This window comes from Carlito syrichta, unplaced genomic scaffold (genome assembly GCF_000164805.1).
Source record: "Carlito syrichta isolate Samal-C Ts95f unplaced genomic scaffold, Tarsius_syrichta-2.0.1 Scaffold313936, whole genome shotgun sequence".
Taxonomy (NCBI): Eukaryota; Metazoa; Chordata; class Mammalia; order Primates; family Tarsiidae; genus Carlito; species Carlito syrichta.
In genome coordinates, this window is record NW_007258032.1 from 1,155,302 (window position 1) to 1,178,082 (window position 22,781).

A 22,781-nucleotide genomic window follows, 5' to 3' on the forward strand; every position below is an offset into this window, starting at 1 on the left:
AATCCACTCACCTCAGCCTCCCAAGGTGCGGGATTACAGGCTGAGCCACCAAGCCCGGTTCTCTCTACAAAATAATTTAAAAATTAGCCAGGCATGTAGTATAGCTACTCAGGAGGCTGAGGTGAGAGATCACTTGAGCCCAGTAGTTTGAAGATGCAATGAGATACCATCTCACACCAAAAAGACAACAGAATGGGAGAAAATATGTGCAAGTCATATAACTGACAAGAGATTAATATCCAAAATATATACAAAGTCCAACAACAATCAAACCAATTTAAAAACAGGCAAAAGAACGGAATAGACAGTTCCCAAAGATACACAAATAACCAAGAAGCACATAAAAGTTGCTGACCATTACCAGTCATTAGGAATATGCAAATCAAAACCATACTCATTAGGATGGCTATTACCAATTTTTTTTTAAAGGAAAATAAGTATTGGTAAAGGTGTGGAGATATTGGGATCCTTGTACATTACAGCATTAATCATAATAGCCAAGCGGTAGAGATAACCCAGATGTCCATCAACAGATGAATAAACAAAATGTTGCAAGAGGATTGCCTGAGCTCAGGGGTTCAAAACCAGTCTGGGCAAAAAAACAAAAACAAACCCAAAATGTAGTATATACATACAATGGAATATTATTCAGCTTTAAAAAGGAAGGAAATTCTCATATATGCTACAATATGAGTGAACTATGAAAACATGCTAAGCAAAAGAAGCCAAACACAACAAAACAAATATTTTATTATTCCGTTTATATGAGATATCTAGAATTGGCAAAATCAGAGAATAGAATGATGGTTGCTCTGAAGGGAGTAGGAAATGGGGAACTACTGTTTAACAGGTACAGAGTTTCTATTTGGGACTATGAAAAGTTTTGAACATGGATAGTGGTACTGATTGTACAACACTGAACATATTTTAATGCTAGTGAATTATACACTAAAAAATGTCTATAATGGTACATTTTATGTTACATGTTTTTTCCACAATAAAAAAAATACAGGCCAGGCATGGTGACTCACATCTGTAATCCCAGCACCTTGGAGGGTGGGGGAAATTTGGCAAGGCCTCATCTCTACAATAAATCACTTAGCTGGGTGTGGTGGTGCACACCTGTGATTCCAGTTACTTGGAAGGCTGAGACAGAAGGATTGCCTGAGTCCAGCAGGTAGAGGCCGCAGTGGTCGTGAACGTGCCACTGCATTCCAGCCTGCTTGACAGTGAGACTCTGACTCAAAAAAAAAATTATATTGTAGTTGCTGATATATTAGGTGGAAAAAAGATACACAATAACAAATGGAAGGCTCATATACTGCTTGAGGGAACATAAAATGGTGTAGCCACTTTGGAAAACAATTAGGCAATTCTTCAAAAAGAACACAAAGGGAAAACTGGATGTCAACATGCAACAGAGTACAGCTGCATCTTTATTTTATACCAAAATTAACTCAAGATGGATTAAAGACCTAAATGGCAGACTCCCAAACTATAAAACTCCCAAAAGAAAACAGAGGAAAAGCTTCATGACACTGATTTGGCAATGATTTCTTGAATATGACACCAAAAGCACAAGCAACAAAAGAAAAAAATAGACAGATATCAAACTAAAAAACTCTGTGTATCAAAGGAGACAATCAAAAGGGTAAAAGGCAAAAATGAATCACAGAATGGAAGTAAATATTTGCAAATAACATATCTGATAAGATAATAACATTCAGAAAATATGAAGAACATCTACAACTCAACAACAAAAAATCAAATCACCTGAGGACTTGAATAGACACTTTTCCAAAGATGAGAAACAAATGACCAACAAGCATAGGAAAAGATGCTCAACATCAATTAATCATCAGAGAAATCCTAATCAAAACCACAATGAAGTATTATCTCACAACCACAATGAAGTATTATCTCACAACCACAATGAAGTATTATCTCACAATGAGTATTATCTCATTTTTTTTTTTTATGGATACTGTCAAAAAAAAACAGAGGAAAACAAATGTTGGCAAGGATGTGGAGAATTGCAGCACTTGTGCACTATTGGTGGGACTGTAAAATGATGCAGTCATTATGGAAAATGGTATAAATTCCTCAAAACATTAAAAATACAACTACCATATGATCCAGCAATCCCATATCTGGATATATATCCAAAAGAACTGAATGTATGGTCTCAAAGAGGTACTTGTATGCCCATGCTCACAGCAGCATTACTCATAACAGTCAAGAGCTGGAACCAACCCAATTTTCCATCAACAGATAATGAGATAAACAAAATGTGATACTCAAAAAGGAATATTATTCAGTTTTTAAAAGGAAGGGAATCCTGTCACGTGCTACAAAATGGATGAACCCTGAGGACATCATGCTGAAAGAGACAAGCCAGTCTAAAAAATCCAAATATTTTATGATTCCACTTATATGAGGTATCCAAAGTAGTCAAATTCACAGAAACAGAAAGGAGAATGCTGGTTATCAAGGGCTAGGGAGAAGAAGAAAAGGGAGAGTTATTACTTAAAGGGTAGCGTTTCAGATTTGCAAGATAAAAAAATCCTAGAGATATTTCACAAAAATGTGAATACACGGAACTGCACACTTACAAATGGTTAAGACAGTATATTTCAAGTTAGGGTTTTTGGTTTTTTGGGTTTTTTTTTTTACTACAATTAAGGAAAAAAGTTAAACATAAAGTTACCATATGACCCAGCAATTCTACCCCTAAGCATATGAAAACACGTGTCCACATAAAAACAAGCACATGAAAGTTCATAGCAGCATTATTCATAATAGCTGAGAAATGGAAGCAATTCTAATGTGCATCAATTGATAAATGGATAAACAAAGTATGATATATCCATACAATGGAATATTTGACCATAAAAAAATCAAAGTAAAGATACACACTACAGCATGAATGAACCTTAAGAACGTTGTAAGTGAAGGAAATAGACACAAAAGGCTACATATTATGTGATTCCATTTATATTAAATGTCCAAATTAGGCAAATCCATAGAGGAAAAAAATAAATTCGTGGTTGCTTAAGGTTGAGGGGAAAAGGGGTTAGGAAAATGACTGCTCACGAGAATGGGGTTTCTTTTTGAGATGAAAATATTCTGGGATTAGATGATGATAGTAGTACAACCTTGTAGATAAAGTAAAAACCACTGAATTGTATGCTTTTAAATAGTGGATTTTACATTTAAAAAAACAAAAGAGGGATGCACTGATGTGGGAAGCACTATTTGGTTCAGTGGCCTCAGGGTATTTTCTTCCTTAGCCCAAGAAAGGCAGGACAACTTCCTATCTCTCTTTTCCTAAAAAGAGATTTACTATCCCATTTGGAGTCCAATAGTTACTCACAGGAACCCATATCTGGAGTGGGCCAATTCACCTTTCCATAGTTATTCTATCTGAAGGACCCATCCTGACCTGGTCAGTCAGGATGTATTGACAAGTATGTACATTCACAGCAGCCAATGAACTAGGCTCAAGCAGACCCTACCTCAGGTTGCTGGGAACCAAGTAGATGCAGGAGTCAACCTGTTGGCCTCACACAGTGGCTACAATTTATTTTCCTAGGCGGTATCTACCAGACTAATTAAGGACCAGGTCCACAGCTGCCTGGAATCAAGAAGAAACCCAGAGACTGTCCATCTTTCATCTCTCCACTGGGACAGAGACAGTAAATTCCAAACTAATATGAGTAAACAAAATGAGGCAAATTCAAAATAAGGAAAGCAAAGTCCCTTACAGTAACTGCTAACCACAAAAAAATGGATTATTTCTCTGCACTCTCCCTACAGGTGAGAATATCTAACTCAATCTGACCTATTTACACTCTATACATTGTTGGAAGACACTTAAATTGGTATACAACTTCTTTTAAGACAACAATACACAGAACTTTAAATGTATACATCTTCAACCCAGCAATTAGTAACTTATCCTAAGAATATTTTTGCTGAAGGTGCAAAGATCTCTGCATATAAGATAATTCACTGCAGTATTATTTGTAGAAGCCAAAGACTAAAAACAATCTAAATGTCTATTAATAAAAGACTTGTGGCCGGGCTCAGTGGCTCAGCCTGTAATCCCAGCACTTTGAGAGGCCAAGGTGAGCGGATTGCCTAAGCCCACAGGTTTGAGACCAGCCCGGGCAACTTGGCGAGACCTCTTCTCTACAATATTATCAAAAATTAGCTGGGCATGGTAGCGCACGCCTGTAGTTCCAGCTACTTAGAAGGTTGAGGAGGAAGGATCGCCAGAGTCCAGCAGGTCGACACTGGGGTGGCTGTGAGCATACCATCGCACTCCAGCCTGGGCAACAGACTGAGACTCCAACTCAAAAATAAATAAATAAAAAATAAAAGACTTGTTAAATAATATTCATATGCATGGGGTACTATAATGCCATTAAAAAAGAGTAAGTTCGAGACCTGCGTGGGCAACTTGGTGAGACTTCATCTCTACAATAAATCTAAAAATTAGCCGGGCATGGTAGTGCGCACCTGGGATCGCTGGAGCCCCAGCAGGTTGAGGCTGCAGTGGCCGGGAACGGACACTGCACTCCACTGCACTCCAATCTGGGCGACAGAGTGAGACTCTAACTCAAAAAAAAAAAAGAGTAAGCCTGGGGTGATGGTAATTTCCATTTCCTGATTTGGGTGCTGGATGTGAAAATTAGCTGAGTTGTACATTTGATATATGCATATTCCTCTATGTATATTATACTTCAACAAAATATTTTTAAAAGTAATACACCTATTTGTATTGATATGGAATGATCTTTAAAATATTAAGTGGAAAAAAAACCAAGGTACAAAAGAGTATGTACTGCAAGTTACCATTTTTGTTTTAAACCACAGATAGATATAAATACAAAGACCTATATCAAAATAGATGATTTGGAAGAACACACAAACAACTAAATGCAATAATTATGAGAAAGAAAACTGCAGAACTGGAGGTTCAGGGTGTGAGAGAGACTTATTTTTCGCTCTGTATTCTTTACCCCTATTTTAATGTTACCATGCACATTTTACAATTACAAAATCTACCCTAGGTAGTCAAAAAGGGTTCCCTTTTTTCCCTGTGTGCCAGCCTGCTATCTTAGAACAATTTGCTGCAATTTGGGCTATAAATTAGCACCCAGATACTTGGGATGGGGGAGACAGAAAGATAATTTGTGGTGGTTTACAACAGCAAAAGCACACAATCAACAGCATATAAACTGAACCATAAAGTGGGTTTGATTCCCATCTCCATCCCTTTTTAGGCTGTATGATCTCAGTTATTTAACTTTTCTTTGTCCCACCTGAAAAACAAGGATACCACTAACAAGGTTCTTATGATGAGTAATAACAGTACAAGGGGGGCCCCCAAAACACCGGAATTATTATTTGGAGGGCAGGCCCCTTGTACAGGCTTCCCTCAATAGGTAAGTGGTCTAGAAACCCATCAGCATCAGTGTACCAGCCAGCGTTGTGAGAGGTTGCATTCGGCTTCAGTGAAGTTTTTTTTGGAGATTCTTTCAGCATTTGCCCATTTCATCAAGGGCGATTTATGAGCCCACACCATGCTGAATGTTCAGCAATTTTTGACCAAAAATGATATGACCCCATGCTCCATCTGCCCTATTCTGATTTCACCCTGAGCGACTTTTTTTGTGTCCCCCCAGATGAAAAAAGTCCTCAAAGGGAAATGTTTTGCTGATGTGGAAGAGGTGAAACAAAAAAATGGCAGCACTAAAGGCATCAAAATTTATGAGTTCAAAAACTGTTTTAAGCAGTGGAAAAAGCATCTCAATAAGTGAACTGCATCAAAGGGTACTTTAAAAGTGACTGAAGTTTAAACGTACGAATACATAATTTTTTATAAATAAATTCTGAGTTTTTTCTGTGTGTCCCCCTCATAATATAAATGCATGTAAACCACATAGCAGAATACCTGTAGTCTAGTTGGCAGTCAAACATTAATTTTTTATTCCTTCCCCAGAAATAATTTGTCTACAGATAAAGACGAGGCTAGACGCACTGGCTCATGCTTGCTTTAGGAGGCCAAGGCAGGAGGATCACTTAAGACCAGGAGTTCGACGCCAGCCTGGGCAACATAGTGAGACTCTGTCTCTATAAAAAAATTTTTAAAATTAGCCTGACATGGTGGCACACACCTGTAGTCCCAGCTACTCAGGAGGCGGAGGCAGGAAGATTGCTTGAGCCCAGGAGTTTGAGGCTGCAGTGTGATATATGATTGCACTACACTCCAGCCACAGTGGCAGAGCGAAACCTGTTTCTCAAAAAAAAGAAAGAAAAAGGTAAAGATAAGCTACAAGAGCAAGGAAAACATTGCCTTACCAGCAACGTAAGAAATAGGGAAGACCTTAGTCTGGAAGGAGAGCTCAAAACCTTTGACACAACAGAAGAGAAAATTGAAACTAAAAAAAATTATTCTGATGACAACAGAATAGCAAATGAAAAAACTGGAGTTGACAAAAGATATGGACTAGTAGAGGAACTGGGTTCAGTTTTCTTCAGATTTCTCTCCCCATCCTTTTCTCTATCCTCTCTTTGATCAGAAATGGTAATTTGGCTGGTTTTCCCCTCTTGGTTTTACTTGAATTCCATTCTACTGAAGTCGGCATTCTGTTGAACTAACAGGAAAATCTGACAAGTGCCTCAAAGACATCCCAAAAAGTAGAAAGGTAAGAAAAATACTCTTTCGAGAGGTTGCCTGAAGACCTCCAGGAGAGGCTTAAAATCCTGACAGATCAAGGCAACAGAACAGAAAAGTATCTGAAACACGATAGCACCAGGGGCATGGTGGCTCACACCTGTAATCCCAGCACTTTGGGAAGTGGAGACGAGGATTGTCTGAGTCGAGAGGTTTGAGACAAGCCTGGGCAACTTGGCGAGGCTTTGTCTCTACAATAAATTTTAAAAAAAAATTAGCCTGGTATGGTGGCGTACGCCTATAGTTTCAGCTACTTGGAAGGCTGAGGCGAAAGGATCACCTGAGCCCAGCAGTTCAAGGCTGTGGTGATCATGAGTGTGCCATTGCACTCCAACGTGGGTAACAGAGTGACACTCTAACTCAAAAGAATTTTTTAAAAAAAGAATGCCACCTTATGCTCCCACCCTTATTCTACAAACACCAAGTGAGCTTATATAAATGATTTCTTTTTTCAGAGTAATCTGAAGCGTGGGGAGATTTCTGTGTAACAATTAAGATCCCCCCCAACCAAACAAAAAAGGATTAAAACCAGTTCTCTAACACACCTTTAAAAAGGGATTCCCTATGCTTGGCATGGTAGCACTTGCCTATAGTGCAGCTACTTGGAAGGCTGAGGCAGAAGGATTGCCTAAGCCCAGCAGGTCAAGGCTGTAGTGAATGTGAGCATGCCACTGCCCTCCAGCCTGGGCAAGAGAGTGAGACTCCAACTCAAATTAATTAATTAATTGGGATTCTCTCCCCCTAAAATTAAATAAATAAATAAATAAAAAGGGATTCCCAGGGACAGGTTGAGCTACTAGAACAGTCAAAAATTAGGGACTCCAAATTTGGCATGAGGTATTAGAAAGGGAGGTTTTTCACTTCACCACTGGACTCCATCTTAACAATAAAATAAATTTAGCAGGCCGGGTGCGGTAGCTCAAGCCTGTAAACCCAGCACTTTGGAAGGCTGAGGCGAGAAGATTGCTTGAGTCCAGGGGTTCAAGATCAGCCAGGACAACTTGGTGAGATCTCATCTCTACAATAAACTTAAAAAATTATCTAGGTGGGGTGGTGCATGCCTGTAGTTCCAGCTGCTTGAAAGGCTGAGGCAGAAGGATCGCCTGAGCCCAGCAGGTCGAGGCTGCGGTGGCCATGAGCGTGCCACTGCCCTCCAGCCTGGGCAACAGAGTGAGACTCCAAGTCAAAAACAAATAAAAATAAAAATAAATTAAGGGTATCTTTTATTATCTGAACTGTTCTTATGGACATGATATGGATATTCATGAGATATAAATTTGAGATACCCCCTTACTATCTCAAACTCAGGAACCACATACATTTAGATAACACTTTATTGTCTTGTTTGAACTTGTTATATCCCAAATCTTGCCATCCAAACTCAGGAGCCCAGCAGATTCAATAGCAAGAAATACTCATGTGACATGTTGGGTGTAATAGTGAGAAACCTTTAACTTATTAGAACTTTCATGCTGTCATTGTCTAGGTATGAATACTACAAAGCAGAGAAGCACATTGGTCTCACAAAGCTTTGAAGTTCTCTAGATCAGAACTTGCCAAGTCCTTTCAAAATACAAAATGAAGAAGAGAAAAAACCCAACACTCAGAACATCTATAATCCAAAGAAAGTAAGTGGGACAGAGTGAACCTGTCACCCTGTAGCTCTATTGTCAATTAAAACCAGGAGCTGAGCCGACCTCATTTAGGATCGGTCTATGATCAGGAGAGCCAAGCAAGGCAAACTGCACTAACTGGCACCTCTGAAAAAAGACAAGACATAACCAAAGTTCCAGTATATCCTTGAGAATCTCAGAGAATACTTATTACTGTATTAAGCATCACTTACAGATGTTGTAAAGCTAGAATCACTACTATCAGAACAATTATTTCCTACAAAAGAAGTCTGAGGTGCCACAAAACAGTTCAAAGAGCATTTCCTCAGTTTTTTAACGTCACCTGGATAGCTTAAAAATAAAGATTAGAGGCTAGGCACAGTGCTCATGCCTGTAATCCCAGCACTTTGGGAGGTCAAGGTAGCAGGATAACTTGAGCCCAGGCGTTCAAAACAAGCCTAGGCCACATAGTGAAACTGCATCTCTACAAAAAAGATAAAAAATTTAGCCAGGCACGCTGGCATGTGCCTCAAGGCTGCAGTGAGTCAGGATCATGCCATTGTACTCTAGGCTGGGCAAGAGTGAGACCTTGTTACAAAAAAAAAAAGAGAGACAGAGACAGACCTTTAGCATGACCCTATGACCATTCACATTTATGTTGTTTAAAGCACTTCACACTCAAGTTGCTAGTTATAGCACAAGTATCTCTCTCTACTACTATGCCCTTCATGTCAAATGACTGACTTGATTAAAAAAAGAAAAATGCTAGGGGAAATAATTCTGAAGCCTCCAAATACTGGCTTCTTTGAATGAACTATTTACTGGCATGAGAAAAAGTTTCAAATTCTGATCCCAGGCTTCTTCATATGTTAAATGGCATAAAGTCTTTACCACCTTCAAAGAATATGAGGTATCAATATGCTTTAAAATTAGTGAAGAAAATCAAAATCTTGTTACCCTAAAGAAATGTTAATTTTGGTTACTTTCAAAAAAGCAAACAAAACACAATAATCTCAGTGAAAACAGATGTGCTACTAAAAAACTCCCTTTGAAGTAATCACTGACTAATCAATTCTACAGACTTAGGTATTGCAAAATACTTTGAAAAACCTCAATCCCTTGGTTCAAGATCCCATTCATTCATTTAACAGATTTTAACTGAGTGCCTTTACTATGTGCATGATATGTGCTAGGTGATATAACAAAATTTTTTAAATCTCATGATTTTCCTCAGAAGCTTACACTGCTCTAAGGATGCTACACAGACAACTATATAAGGCAGGCTGCATATGAAAACTGCAATGAGTTCAGAAAAAAGAAAGCACTTCCTAAAGGAAGCAATGTCTGAACCATAACCTGAAGACTTGATAAGGTTCAAAAAAATCAGAAAAATTAAGTTTTCCAGAAGAATCTGTTTTAATACAGAAAGATAAGCACCCTTATCCCAAACACTGAAATTAAGAGTATCAACCAATAAGTCTAATTATACTTGAGAAAAAGCAATATTTTACAATTCTCTAGTAATAACTTTTTCTTACCTACTCGATTACTAAAGAAGTCACAAATCCATTTTCCCAAGTTTCTCAAATAACTTAGCCCATAAAATATTGCACAAGTGTTACCTTTAAGAGCCAGTTCTGTCTTCCCATAAAAATTCACAACATGCATGGCATGCTTACATCTAAAGAGGGTTTTATAAATAGAGTAGAGGAGAAGAGAGAATGATACAGATTTGGGTTTTGAAACTCCTCAACTCCACTACTTACTAGTAATTTGACCTTCAAAAAGTTTCTTCTGTGAAAGTCAGTTTTCTTATTTGAAAAAAGGAAAACAGCTACTCTGTAAGCAACTCTGTGAGGAAGGGAGAGAATGTATATTAAAGTACCCTGTATATACAAAGTACTTAATGTCTCCTTTAGTCTCTTTAACAAGGGATGTAATAATCATTACATAAGGTACTTCACAAGCTGGGATTCTACAAGTGATCATTTGATTATTATCACACTAGATCAAAATTAGAAAATAACTGACCCAGAGCATCAGGTAAACCTTTATGCCTAACGATTTTATACACTATTATATTAACCTATAGGTTCAGACTGTCTATATCTTCTAAACCACTGATGATGAGCATGGTACAAAAAGTTATTGCTTGTGACATACTGTACCTTTTAGTTTGATTTCTCTTCCCTTGAATGGCTAAAACGTGTAAGCTAACACAAACCTGTCACAGTCCGCTGGCCATCACTTAGGTTATTCCACCACTTGTTAATCTAAAACAGAAGGAAAATTGCATTATCACCGTATATGGAAAGTTTCAAGCTAGAGAAATGTAAATCCAGAAAGAAAATGCCCTGCACATGAAAGAGGAATTACTTATCTGCAAAAATCACTGGTGACCACAGACATCATAAATATGTGGTAGAGAGGAAGGGGCATGTGTTTTATAGTCAGATGCCCTACATTCTCTACACAGAGCCACTGGTTTGCTCTGGGACCTCAGACAAATCATTTCTAAACTTCAGTTTCTTGATCTATAAAATGGGACAACAATAGATACCTAGCAGTGTTGTCATAAGGAATAACAATAATGTGACGTCTCTGGCACCTCAGATATACACAGATACCAAGTAAGTGATTATTCTTGCCAAAGTCCTATGTAGTTTCAAAATTCTGAGAATATTTTCTACTAAATTGCTATTTTTTAAAAGATATAATGGTCTTAAAGTACAAAAAAAAGAGAATCCTAATTTCTCAGGGATACATGTTGAAAATTTTATGGATGAAATATGCCTAGGATTTGCTTTGCAATAATACAGTGGTGGAAAGGGAGAATGAAAAGGAATTAGATGAAAAACAAAATTAGTCACATGTTGAAAATCACTAAGTAAGATGATAATGGGTTCATCAGACTAATTATTACCTTTTGTATTTGTTTGAAGTCTGTCATTATCAAAGTTTTTAAATAAAAAATATGTTCTAACTATAAAACTGAACCAGACTTTGCTATGGAAAGAAATCCAAGGTAAAAAGAAACTACAGATTAGTATGTATATGATTCCATTTCTGTAATTATAATTAAATTGTGTAAAAGCTCCCAGACCTTATTCACTGCTTACATAGAAATATAAAAGGGGTTTCCAGGACTTTCATTTTCCCATGTTATATATATATATATTGCTTCTATCAATCTTCTTTAATGGGCATGAATTTTATATATTATAACCTAGCATTTGCACCTTTTTTTTTCCGCATCAGTCTCACTCTGTAACCCAGGCTGGGGTACAGTGGCATAATCACTACAGCCTCAACTGCCTGGGTTTGGGTGATCCTTGCACCTCAGCCTCCCAAGTAGCTGGGACTACAGGCACACGCCACCATGCCAGGCTAGTTTTGGATTTTTGTAGAGTTGAGGTCTCACTATGTTGCTTAGACTGGTCTCAAACTTCTGGGCTAAAGTAATCCTCTTGCCTTGACCTCCCAAAATGCTGGGTTTACAGGCGTGAGTCACCGTGTCTACCCTCTAGCATTTGTTTAATCATTTTATAAACAAATTCACCTTTGGATTAATCCACCTTTAAAACAAATCCACCTTTGGATACATATGCTGTTTGCGTCATTTTTCACCATTCTCAAGAACCATTTGCATACATTTGGGTATCAACACTTAATAGTGCAGAGATGTGCTGGAAACCTGTAGCTTTCTAAGGGATCCAGGTTAACGGAATAGGCCAGTGCTATTATCTTCTCAAACAATGCTGTACTAAATAAAAATCTATTGCTAGTTATTGTCATTTTCACCTGCAAATATTATCCACTGTTCTTCTGGCATAAAGCCTCTCTAAAACAGATAGGGCTCATGCTTCTTGAATTTGTCTATGGCAAACAAGGAGCAACGAATACTTTTCCCTACTCAGAGGAACCTCAAACTATCATTAGCAAAAAGAAAACACAAGGTTTCCTTCACAGGCTCTCACGTGGCAAGATCACACTATTCCTGGGAAGGGGAAAAGAGGACATCAACTAACTCTCCAGAGCAATGTGTCATAAAAAACAAACATGCTTGAAAACCAAATGGACCTGGGACCACACATTAACTAAGGCCTCAGTGCTAAGTACAGGGAAGTTAACTAAAACATTTATATGTTATCTAAAAGGAAACATTTTTAAAAATCAGTTAAGAAGAAAGAGGCCCATCAACTTGCATATAAAGTTAATGAAAAGCTCTGTACCTGTACTTTTTTCTTGTATCCCAAACCCTGAGCACTGTTAGAAACACTCAACAGTGGGTATTTACCAGAGTTATGTAAGTATCATGTCACTGAGAAGCTTTTAAAAAATTCACTTGGTAGCACCACCGCTAAGACATGTATATTTTTAAAAACTCCCTGTAGTTCTGATATGAACTCTAAAGTAATCCAGCAAGGTGACACAAGTAAAACAGTGAACCTTAAACTTTATAGTGGAGCTGAGATACATCCTCTACAAAGAAACATTAATTTGTGCAATTATCTGTGGTAATTCTTGATGCACATAGGTAGAGGGACAAAATTATGTCAAACACAGTATCATTAGGTATGCAAAACATTAACTAATACTTACTGTGATGAAAGGACTGTAAAGAAGAATACTAAGTGCACTGACCTGACATCAACTAATCTAATGTTGCCGTTAACTAAAAGCACTTATAATAAATAACCAGGCTTCAAAAATTAGAGTATCAGTAAAATAACTATAGTAAACTACAAAATAGTTAACAAAAATAATTTGAATGCTCCCGGCATAAAGATAAATGTTTAAGGTGATGAATATTCTAATTACTCTGATTTGATTATTACATGTTACATGATACATTGCTATGAATGTACCAAAATATCTCATGTACACTGAAAATATAAACATCTATTACACATCAATTTTTAAAAATTGTGACTGGGTGCAGTGGCTCATGCCAGCAATGTGGGAGGGTGAGACAGAAAGAGTGCTTGAGTCCAGGAGTTTGAGACCAGCCTAGGTAACATAGCAAGACCTCCTCTCTATAAAAAATAAAGTTAGCTGGGTATGGTAGCATGTACCTGTAAGTCCCAAGTACTCAGAAGGCTGAGGTTGAGGAGCCTAGGAGGTCAACAGTGTGGTGAGTTCTAATTGTGCCACTGCACTCCAGCCTGTGGGACAGTGAGACTCTGACTCAAAAAAACAAACAAACAAAAACAACAACGAAACAGTGACTAACTAAAACAAAGCAAGCAATGTTTCAATGCTTATCTTTACCTCCTTTCTGATGTCTCCTTCTTTTTGAGGTCTTATGCTATCCAACCAATCAGCTTTTATACCATCAAAATAACTCTGGACCCTGGATTTCAGTGATTCATATTGCCAAATAGCAGCTGATCCAAATGCACAGCCTGTAAACTATATAAAATTAGATATATTACAAAATAAATTTTAAATGGAAATAGATCTATATATATTTCCAAGGACAATACTTTATTTTCATTGCTTTTAAAAAATTAACAGAAGAAACACCTGCCACAGTGAAACCTAACAGATGAAAAACACATTTTATTTTTTTCCCATTTTATTAATTTTACTACCCTGGGGCCAACTACAAATCCTCAAATAAAATTCAAAATACCAGCTTAGTATCATTTGAAATGCTTACCCAACATGAGGTCCGTAAGTTTCTTCTCCAGGGCTTACATAACTGAGCCAGATTCTAAAAGCAATTATTAAATTCAGATTCTACAATGAGAATTAATGAGTCCAGCTACTCAGATCCTTTTGATGCCCCTCCAGCTGTCCTTACTTTAAGGGAGCCCAAATGGAACAAACAGTACCATTTCCATTTACTTAGTTTACTTTCACACTGTACTTCTAACCTTGTAGGTAACTCCTAGCGATATGAAATCTTACCCCAATGGTAAAAAAAAAAGGCTTCACAAGAGTCCTTATAGGATACGGAGAAGGATAAAAGACTGTTTCTTCCACAGGAGGAATCAAAGCACTTCTCTTGTATGTCCCTGGTTCTGATCTTCGAGGTTCAACCTTCCTGGGTGCTTTTCTGAATCCACATTTTTGCTGAATAAAGAAGTTAAACCTATTGGGGGAAATAACATATTAGAAACACAGCAGCCTCTTGCAAATATCAACCTCTAAAAGCCTCTGCTTGCCCTGCATCATCACCATCTCGGTCTACCCTTAACTTCACAATCCAAAAAGAGCCAGGACTCCTACTTCCTGGTATAATTCAAAGTCACAACAGGCTAGGCACGGTGGCTCATGCCTATAATCCCAGCACTTTAGGAGGCCAAGGTGAGAGGATTGCCTAAGCCCATGGGTTCTAGACCAGCCTGGGAAACCTGGCGAGACCTCATCTCTACAATAAATCTACAATAAAATGCTTTATACTTATACAGTTAGCCGGGCGAGGTGGGATGTGCCTGTAGTTCCAGGTACTTGGAAGGCTGAAGTGAAAGGATTGCCTGAGCCAAGCAGGTCGAGGCTGCGGTGGCCATGAGTGTGCCACTGCCCCCCATCCTGGGCGACAGAATGAGACTCCGACTCAAAAAGAAAAAAAAGTCACAACATTCAACCTTTCTGGAAAAAATGAGACACAAACTACAGCAACTTCAGAGGATACCTGACTGGGCTATTACTTTGTATCAATCAACAAAATAATTTGCATTTATCCTCTACACAGAAGAATCTGCAGTTTTATAAAAAGCTGGAAAACTCCAAGTTGTTAGTTTTCATCACCAAAGAATGCCTTTGTTATTTTGTTTGGTCGATTTCCAAAACAAGCATTTAAATGTTTTGTCTTTGGAGTTTGCTTGGTAGAGGAGCAGCCCTACCGCCACCACAGGCCTAGTTACCATCACAGCAACCATGAGCAGTGAGGCTGAGACCCAGCAGCCGTTCCCCACCACCCCTCAGCACCACGGACACCAATCCAGGCACCAACAGCAGTGGCTCAGAGGGCGGTGGCATTGGCAGCTTCACATCGGCAGTACAGGGATAAGATTATCACAAGGAAGGTTTTGGGAACAGTAAAATGGTTCAATGTAAGAAACAGATTGGTTTCATCAACAGGAATGACACCAAGGAAGATGTATTTGTACATCATGTATTGCCATAAAGAATAACCGTCGAAGTAGCTACGTAGTGTAGGAGATGGAGAGACTGTAAAATTTGATGTTGTTGAAGGAGAAAAGAATGCAGAGGGAGATGTTACAGGCCCTGGTGAAGTTCCAGTTCAAGGCAGTAAATATGCAGAGACCATAACCATTATAGACGCTACCCATGCTAGAGACCTTCCATGTAATTACCAGAATTGCCAGAATAGTGAGAGTGGGGGAAAAGAACAAGGGATAGGAGAGTGCTCTGAAGACCAGGCGCAACGATGGCAAAGGTTCCCACCTTACTACATGCGAAGCTAATTAGGCGTTAGACACAGAATTCCAAACTTCCTGTGCAAGAAGTGATGGAGGGTGCTGACAACCAGGTGCAGGAGAACAAAGCAGACCAGTGAGGCAGAATAGGCAGTGGAGTCACAGACTCGGATTTCGCAGGGGTCCTCCTCATGAAATACAGCCAGGAGAGAACGGCAAAGATGATAAAGAAAATCAAGACAGGACCCAAGGTTGGCAGCCATCCCAACGTTAGTACCACAGCAGCTTCCATTACCAGTGCAGATTCCCAGAAAACCCTAAATCACAAGATGGCAGGCAAAGAGACAAAAGTAGCCACTACTCCAGCTGAGAATTTGCTCCAGGCTGAGCGAGGCAGGGCTGAATAGATGCCTTACCATCTCTACCATCGTACGGTTTAGTCATCCAACAAGAAAAACATGAAATTCCAGCAATAAGAAACGAACAAGGCCAGACACAGTGTCTCATGCCTATAATCCTGTACTTTGGGAGGCAGAGGCGAGAGGACTGCCTGAGCCCAAAGGTTTGAGACTAGCCTGGGCAACCTGGTGAGACTTCATCTCTACAATAAACCAAAAAATTAGCCAGGCATGGTGGCATGCGCCTGTAGTTCCTGTTACTTGGAAGCCTGAGATGGAAAGATCCCTGAACCCAGCAGGTCAAGGATATGATGGCTGTGAGCACACCACTGCACTCTAGTCTAGGCAACAGAGTTAGACTCCATATCAAAAAAAAAAAAAAGAAAAGAAAGAAATGAACAAAAGACGAGCTGATGACCTTAAGTGCTTGTTTTTTGCCCATTGGCAAGATAACTAGAACTATTTGCATCATTTATACAGCATGGGGTTTTTATTATTTTTTAACCTAAAAATGCTTCTTTTTGGTAATAACATTTTTTTTAAAAAGCCTGTTTTTTCTCATTACGCTTTTAAAGGTTTTTAAACTGTTTCATATCTGGTCAAGTTGAGAGTTTTAAGAACTACATTTTTAATTTGTAATAAAAATTTTAAACATATAAAAAACAACTATTTGTTGAGTCCTTGACCTCCTCAAAATATCTGACACTCCTGATCATGCCGCCCACTCTTATTAATAGCTTCAGTAACACTGCACTCCCTACCTTTCAAATTCATCCTACTCCCAACAGCTGCCCATTGCTTTTCTACCCTAGTTTCTTTACTCCATTCAGACCCAATTCACATACATTCTTGAAACATTCTTTTTCTTTCATGAAGCCCTAACTTCCTCAGGTCAACAAAGTAAAGATCCCTTCCTATATGTTCTCATTGTACGCTGAACATACTATTCTTCTAACAGACTCAGAGTTCCTCAAAAGCAGAGATCCGCTAGGTCTTTGTAATCCAGTCCCCCAAAACAAGATGCTGAATAAAATAATTAATTTTCAAATGGCTTCTAAGCATGATTTAAATATATCACTTATTTAAATATATGGCTTTAGTCTAAATATATATTGAATATTGCTACTTGGATATGCTCCCTATTGCTTTAAAGCCAATATATTCCAAATAAAACTAACTCAATTCTCCTCTACAAAAGTTCACTTTCTGGCTTCCTTATTCTTTCAGTGAGACCATAGTTCTCTCAGTGACTGAGGTTAAAAATCTAGAAGTTGCTTTGGAGTTCTCGCTCCTGTATTCTTATCCAATTAAAAACAAACTGTCAAATAAAAATATTGTTTTCACTCCTGGTCTAGTCCCTTACCTCATGCCTGGATTACAGCAACAGTTTACTGAATTTCAAACACCTTGACATGTTGCATGCTCTTCTTTCCTCACATCACTTGTCCTCATTCACAAGTTCCTCAGATGTCCTCTCAGAGGGCCAAGAGCCTCTCAACAATTCCAACACAACTCCTTAGCTCATCCCCTCTAGCCTGGAATATTCTATCTCAGTAGATTTTCTTGCTTCCAATATTCTCCCTCCAAACTGATTCTTCACATTGTATTGAACACAAATGTAATGTTCCCGTCTTAAATCCCACAATAATTTATCACCCCATCAAACTCAGCATACATCTCTTAACTCTATTTCCTTCTTCTCTGGTGTATGATTTCCTCCCTCTGCCACCCCAATCCTCTCTACACCGACTTCCTTGTGGTTCCCAAGATCTGCGGCATTCTCACCCATGATAATGCTTCTCTTATCCCAGCACATTCTTCCCTTTGTTCAGCTAACTTTATTGTGCCCTTCAGAATTCAATTAATATATCTCCTCCTCCAGGAAGTCTCCCCTAGCTTCCCCAGGCTGGTTAGATCTCTCTTGCACAGTCCTAGAGTTCTAAAGCACTCTTCCAATATTTACCCCAGTTATTGCCCAATATCCCACTAGATTTCAATTTTCTATTCATGGTATCTCTACCACCAAGTCTAGTCCCTAATAAAAAGGTAATTATGTCAGAATAAAGAAGGGTCAAAAATGATTGTTAGTCTTATTGTGAATAGCTGAAAGGAAGGTGGTACTAGTCACTAAGCTTAAAAAAAAAAAAAAGTCCTCAAAATGGGAAACTGGAAGAAGAGAAATGAACAATTCCATATGGGGCACTGTTTAAAATGCGTGTAGTTGTGGCAGCTTTATTCTTATACCTAAATACTGGTCCTACAGTGGTCACTAAGTGTCCAAGTGAAAGAAAGTCACATGTCTCTCACTTTAAATCAAAAGCTTGAAGCCGGGCTCAGTGGCTCAGCCTGTAATCCTGAGCCTTGGGAGGCTGAGATGGGTGGATTGCCTGAGCTCGCAGGTTCGAGACCCGCCTGGGCAACTTGGGAGACCTCATCTCTACAATAAATAAAAAATCAGCCGGGCGTGGTAGCGCACGCCTGTAGTTCCAGCTAACTTGGAAGGCTGAGGCGGAAGGATTGCCGGAGCCCAGCAGGTGGAGGCTGCGGTGGCTGGGAACGGCCACTGCACTCCAGTCTGGGCGACAAGGTGAGACTACAACTCAAAAAAAAAAAAAAATCAAAAGCTTGAAATCATTAAGCCTAGTGAAGTAGGCATGCTAAAAGGCAAAACAGGCCTCTTGTATCAAACAGTTAGGCAAGTTGTAAATGCAAAGGGAAAGCTCTTGAAGGAAACTGATAGTGCTACTCCAGCAAACATGAATGCTAAGAAAGCAAAACAACCTTAGGTTGCTGATATGGAGAAAGTTTTAGTGGTCTGGATGGAAAATCAAAGCAGCCACAACATTCCCTTAAGCCAAAGCCTAATCCACAGCAAGGCCCTAAATCCATTCAATTCTATGATAGCTGAGAAATGTGAGGAAGCAGCAGAAAAAAAGCCTGAAGACAGCAGAGGTCGGTTCTTGAAGTTTAAGGAAACAAGTGGTATCTGAAACGCATAAACACAAGCTGATACTTCAAATCCTGTTGTAAAAGCTGCAGCAAGTTATCCAGAAGATCGAGCAAAGATAACTGATAAAGGTGGCTACACTAAACAACAGATTTGCAATGCAGATGAAACAGTCTTCTATTGGAAGAAGATGCCATCAAGGATTTTCACAGCTAGAGAGAAGTCAAGGCCTGGCTTCAAAGCTTCAAAGGACAGGCTTACTCTCTTATTAGGGGCCAATGCAGTTAGTGACTAAGTTCATTCTGAAGATCCTAAAGCCCTTAGGAACTATGTAAAATCTGTGCCCTATAAATGGAAAAACAAGGCCTGGATGACAGTACATCTGTTTATGGCATGGACGATTTTTAAGCCCAATGTTGAGACCTACTGCTCAAAAAAAGATTTCATTCAAAATATTACTGCTCATTGACAAAATACTGCCACGCCCAGCTAATTTTTATTTACTGTAGAGACAAGGTCTTGCCAAGTTGCCCAGGTTGGTCTCAAACCCATGGGCTCTGGCAATCCACTCACCTCAGCCTCCCAAAGGGGTAGGATTACAGGCTGAGCCACCGAGCCTTGCCAATCGTTAGCATTTTAAAATTAATGTACATTGCTTTTTAGACATAATGCTTTTGCACACTTAACAGACTACAGAATAAACATAACTTTTATGCCAGGTGCAGTGGCTCACACCTGTAATCCCAGCACTTTGGGAAGCAGAGGCAAGAGAATTGCCTGAGTCCAGGGATTGGAGACCAACCTGGGCAACATGGTGAGACCTCATCTCTACAATTAAAAAATAAAAAATCAGCTGGGCATGGATGGTGGCACATACTTGTGGTTCCAGCTACTTGGAAGGCTGAGGTGGAAGGATCACCTGAGCCCAGCAGGTCAAGGTTGCAGTGGCCATGAACGTGTCACTGCACCCCATCCTGGGCAACAGAGTGAAACTCTGATTCAAAAACATACCAAAAAACCCCCCAAAACAAAAACAACCATAACTTTTATATGCACTGGGAAGTCAAAAATATTTGTGACTCACTTTATTGTGATATTTACATTTCTGTGGCAGTCTGGAACTGAACCCACAATATTTCTGAGGTATGCCTCAAGGTACTGTATTGGGAATTACGTGTGGACATATTACTTGTTGGATAGAATTAAACATCAAGGCTTGGATCTCCGAACCTATTACCTAGGGTGCATTCATATGCTGCAGGAATTAGAAAGCCAAAAACTATTTCCCAGGCTTCCTTGTAGTTAGTGTTCCAGATGTGATCAGGGTGTGCAATCAGATACACTGATAGAATACTTGAATTCAGAACCCAGTTTAGTAAGACGTGAGGTATCAACTTTCCTAGGGAAAATAATGGTGGAAGCAGCATAGATCTTTCTTTGGTTAGCAGAGCCTGATTTGGCAGCAGATTTCCCAGGAGTCTCATTTATTAGCACATAACGGGTCATCCTAAAACTTACTGACTTAAAATGAAAATATATTATTTCTCATTCTCAGCTGGGCAGCTCAGCTGGGCACAGCACCCGGCTAATGGCCATTCTCACCTAGGTCAGTCATGCAGTCAATCACCTGACTGCCTATCAGAGATGACTGGTCTAAGACGGCCTCACTCATACCTGGAGCCTTAGTGCTGGCTGTCAGCTGGCTATCACTCTGTCTGGTCTCTTAGTAATTAGTAGTCTAGTGGGGCTTCTACCATGGCAGAGGGAGTGTTCCAAGAGGACAAAGGCAAAAACTGTAAGGCCTTTTGAGACCCAGACTCTGGACCCCACACATTACTTCTGCCACACACTACTAGCCGAAGTATACTACAAGTCCAACCCAGCTTCAAGGAATAAGGAAATTGACTCCAACTTTGGATGAGAGGAGCTACAAAATATTGTGGTCATGTTTTTGTTTGTTTTTTTAATCCTTTTTTTCCCCTTATTTTTTAAAGATGTGGGGTACAATTCAAGGTTAAGTATACAAATGTTCATGATACAGGTATCCTTTGTTGATAAGGTGTGCCCCTCCCTCCCCTGGCAGTTTCCCACTACTGCCAATCCCTTTTTTTTTTTTTTCGAGTTGGAGTCTCACTCTGTCGCCCAGACTGGAGTGCAGTGGCCGCTCCCGGCCACCGCAGCCTCGACCTGCTGGGCTCCGGCGATCCTTCTGCCTCAGCCTTCCGAGTACCTGGAATTACAGGCATGCACTATCACACCCGGCTGATTTTTTGATTTATTGTAGAGATGAGGTCTTGCTGCCCAGGCGGGTCTCAAACCCACGGGCTCAGGCAATCCACTCACCCCAGCCTCCCAAAGGCGCGGGATTACAGGCTGAGCCACCGAGCCCAGCCCCTTTCTTATAACTGTTCAAGGTCCATTTATGAGTGAGAACAAGTAGTACTCTGTTCTTTGTTTCTGTGATAGATCACTGAGTATGAAAGACTCAATCCATCCAAGTTGCTGTGAAGTCTGTATGTTTGTCCTTCTTTATGGCTGCATAGTATTCCATTGTGTATATGTACATTTTTTTATCCAGTCCAGCTTCCATGGGCAGCACATGGTTGGTCCCATGTTTTTGCTATTATGAGCAGTGCTGCAATAAACATGCATGTGCGGGTATCTTTTTGTAGAATGACTTGAGTTCCTCGGGGCATATTCCCAGTAGGGGGATTTCTGGGTCATATGGAAGGTCAATTTCTAGTTCTTTCAGAAATTGCCACATTGTTTTCCAAAGAGGTTGCACTAGTTTGCATTCCCACCGGCAGCTGTAGAAGCGTTCCTTTTTCCTGCATCCTCACCAGCATCTGTTGTTGTTTTATTAATGATGGCCATTGTTTTTGTTGTTGTTGTTTTTGGTTTTTTTTTTGAGTCAGAGTCTCACTCTGTTGCTCAGGCTGGAGGGCAGTGGCACACTTCCGGCAACCACAGCCTTGACTTGCTAGGCTTAGGCAATCCTTCCACCTCAGCCTTCCAAGTAGCTGGAACTACAGGCGTGCACCATCACACCCGGCTAATTTTTTGATTTATTATAGAGACGAAGTCTCACCAAGTTGCCCAGGCTGGTCTTGAATCCCTGTGCTCAGGCAATCCTCTCGCCTCGGCCTCTCAAAGTTCTGGGATTACAGACTGAGCCACCGCACCCGGCCAGTGGCCATTCTTACTGGGGTTAGGTAGTATCTCAATGTGGTTTTGACTTGCATTTCTCTGATGATTAGTGAGGTTGACCACTTTTCCATGTGTCTGTTCGTTGCCCGTATATCTTATTTGTGGCCATGTTTTTTAATCTACCACACTAATTGTGACAGAGGCAGTTATTCAGAAAGCTTAGACTAGAGTAATAATTCTCAATCCTGACTGTACATTAGAATTGCCTGGTGAGCTCTTGAAAATAATATAGCATGGTTTCACCTCATATCAATTAAATTAGAATCTCCATCTCATATTAATTAAATTAGAATCTCCAGCCGGGCTCAGTGGCTCAGCCTGTAATCCTGCACCTTTGGGAGGCTGAGGTGAGTAGATTGCCTGAGTCCGCGGATTCAAGACCCGCCTGGGCAGCGAGACCTCATCTCCACAATAAATCAAAAAATCAGCCAGGCGTGGTAGCGCATGCCTGGTAATTCTGGCTACTTGGAATGCTGAGGTGGAATG

At 39.7% G+C, this 22,781-nt stretch overlaps 1 protein-coding gene across 5 annotated transcripts in view; it reads right to left on the reverse strand.

Moving 5' to 3' along the window:
- Window positions 1-22,781, reverse strand: part of PARL (presenilin associated rhomboid like) — a 56,368-nt gene that overhangs the window by 26,980 nt on the left and 6,607 nt on the right. For all 5 annotated transcript variants that reach the window (XM_021718877.1, XM_021718878.1, XM_021718875.1 and 2 more), the window contains exons 2-4: window positions 14,269-14,452; window positions 13,627-13,767; window positions 10,580-10,628 (exon numbers count right to left, since the gene is read on the reverse strand). In XM_021718877.1, the coding sequence (XP_021574552.1) occupies window positions 10,580-10,628; window positions 13,627-13,767; window positions 14,269-14,452 (374 nt within the window). The remainder of the gene's footprint in view (window positions 1-10,579; window positions 10,629-13,626; window positions 13,768-14,268; window positions 14,453-22,781) is intronic.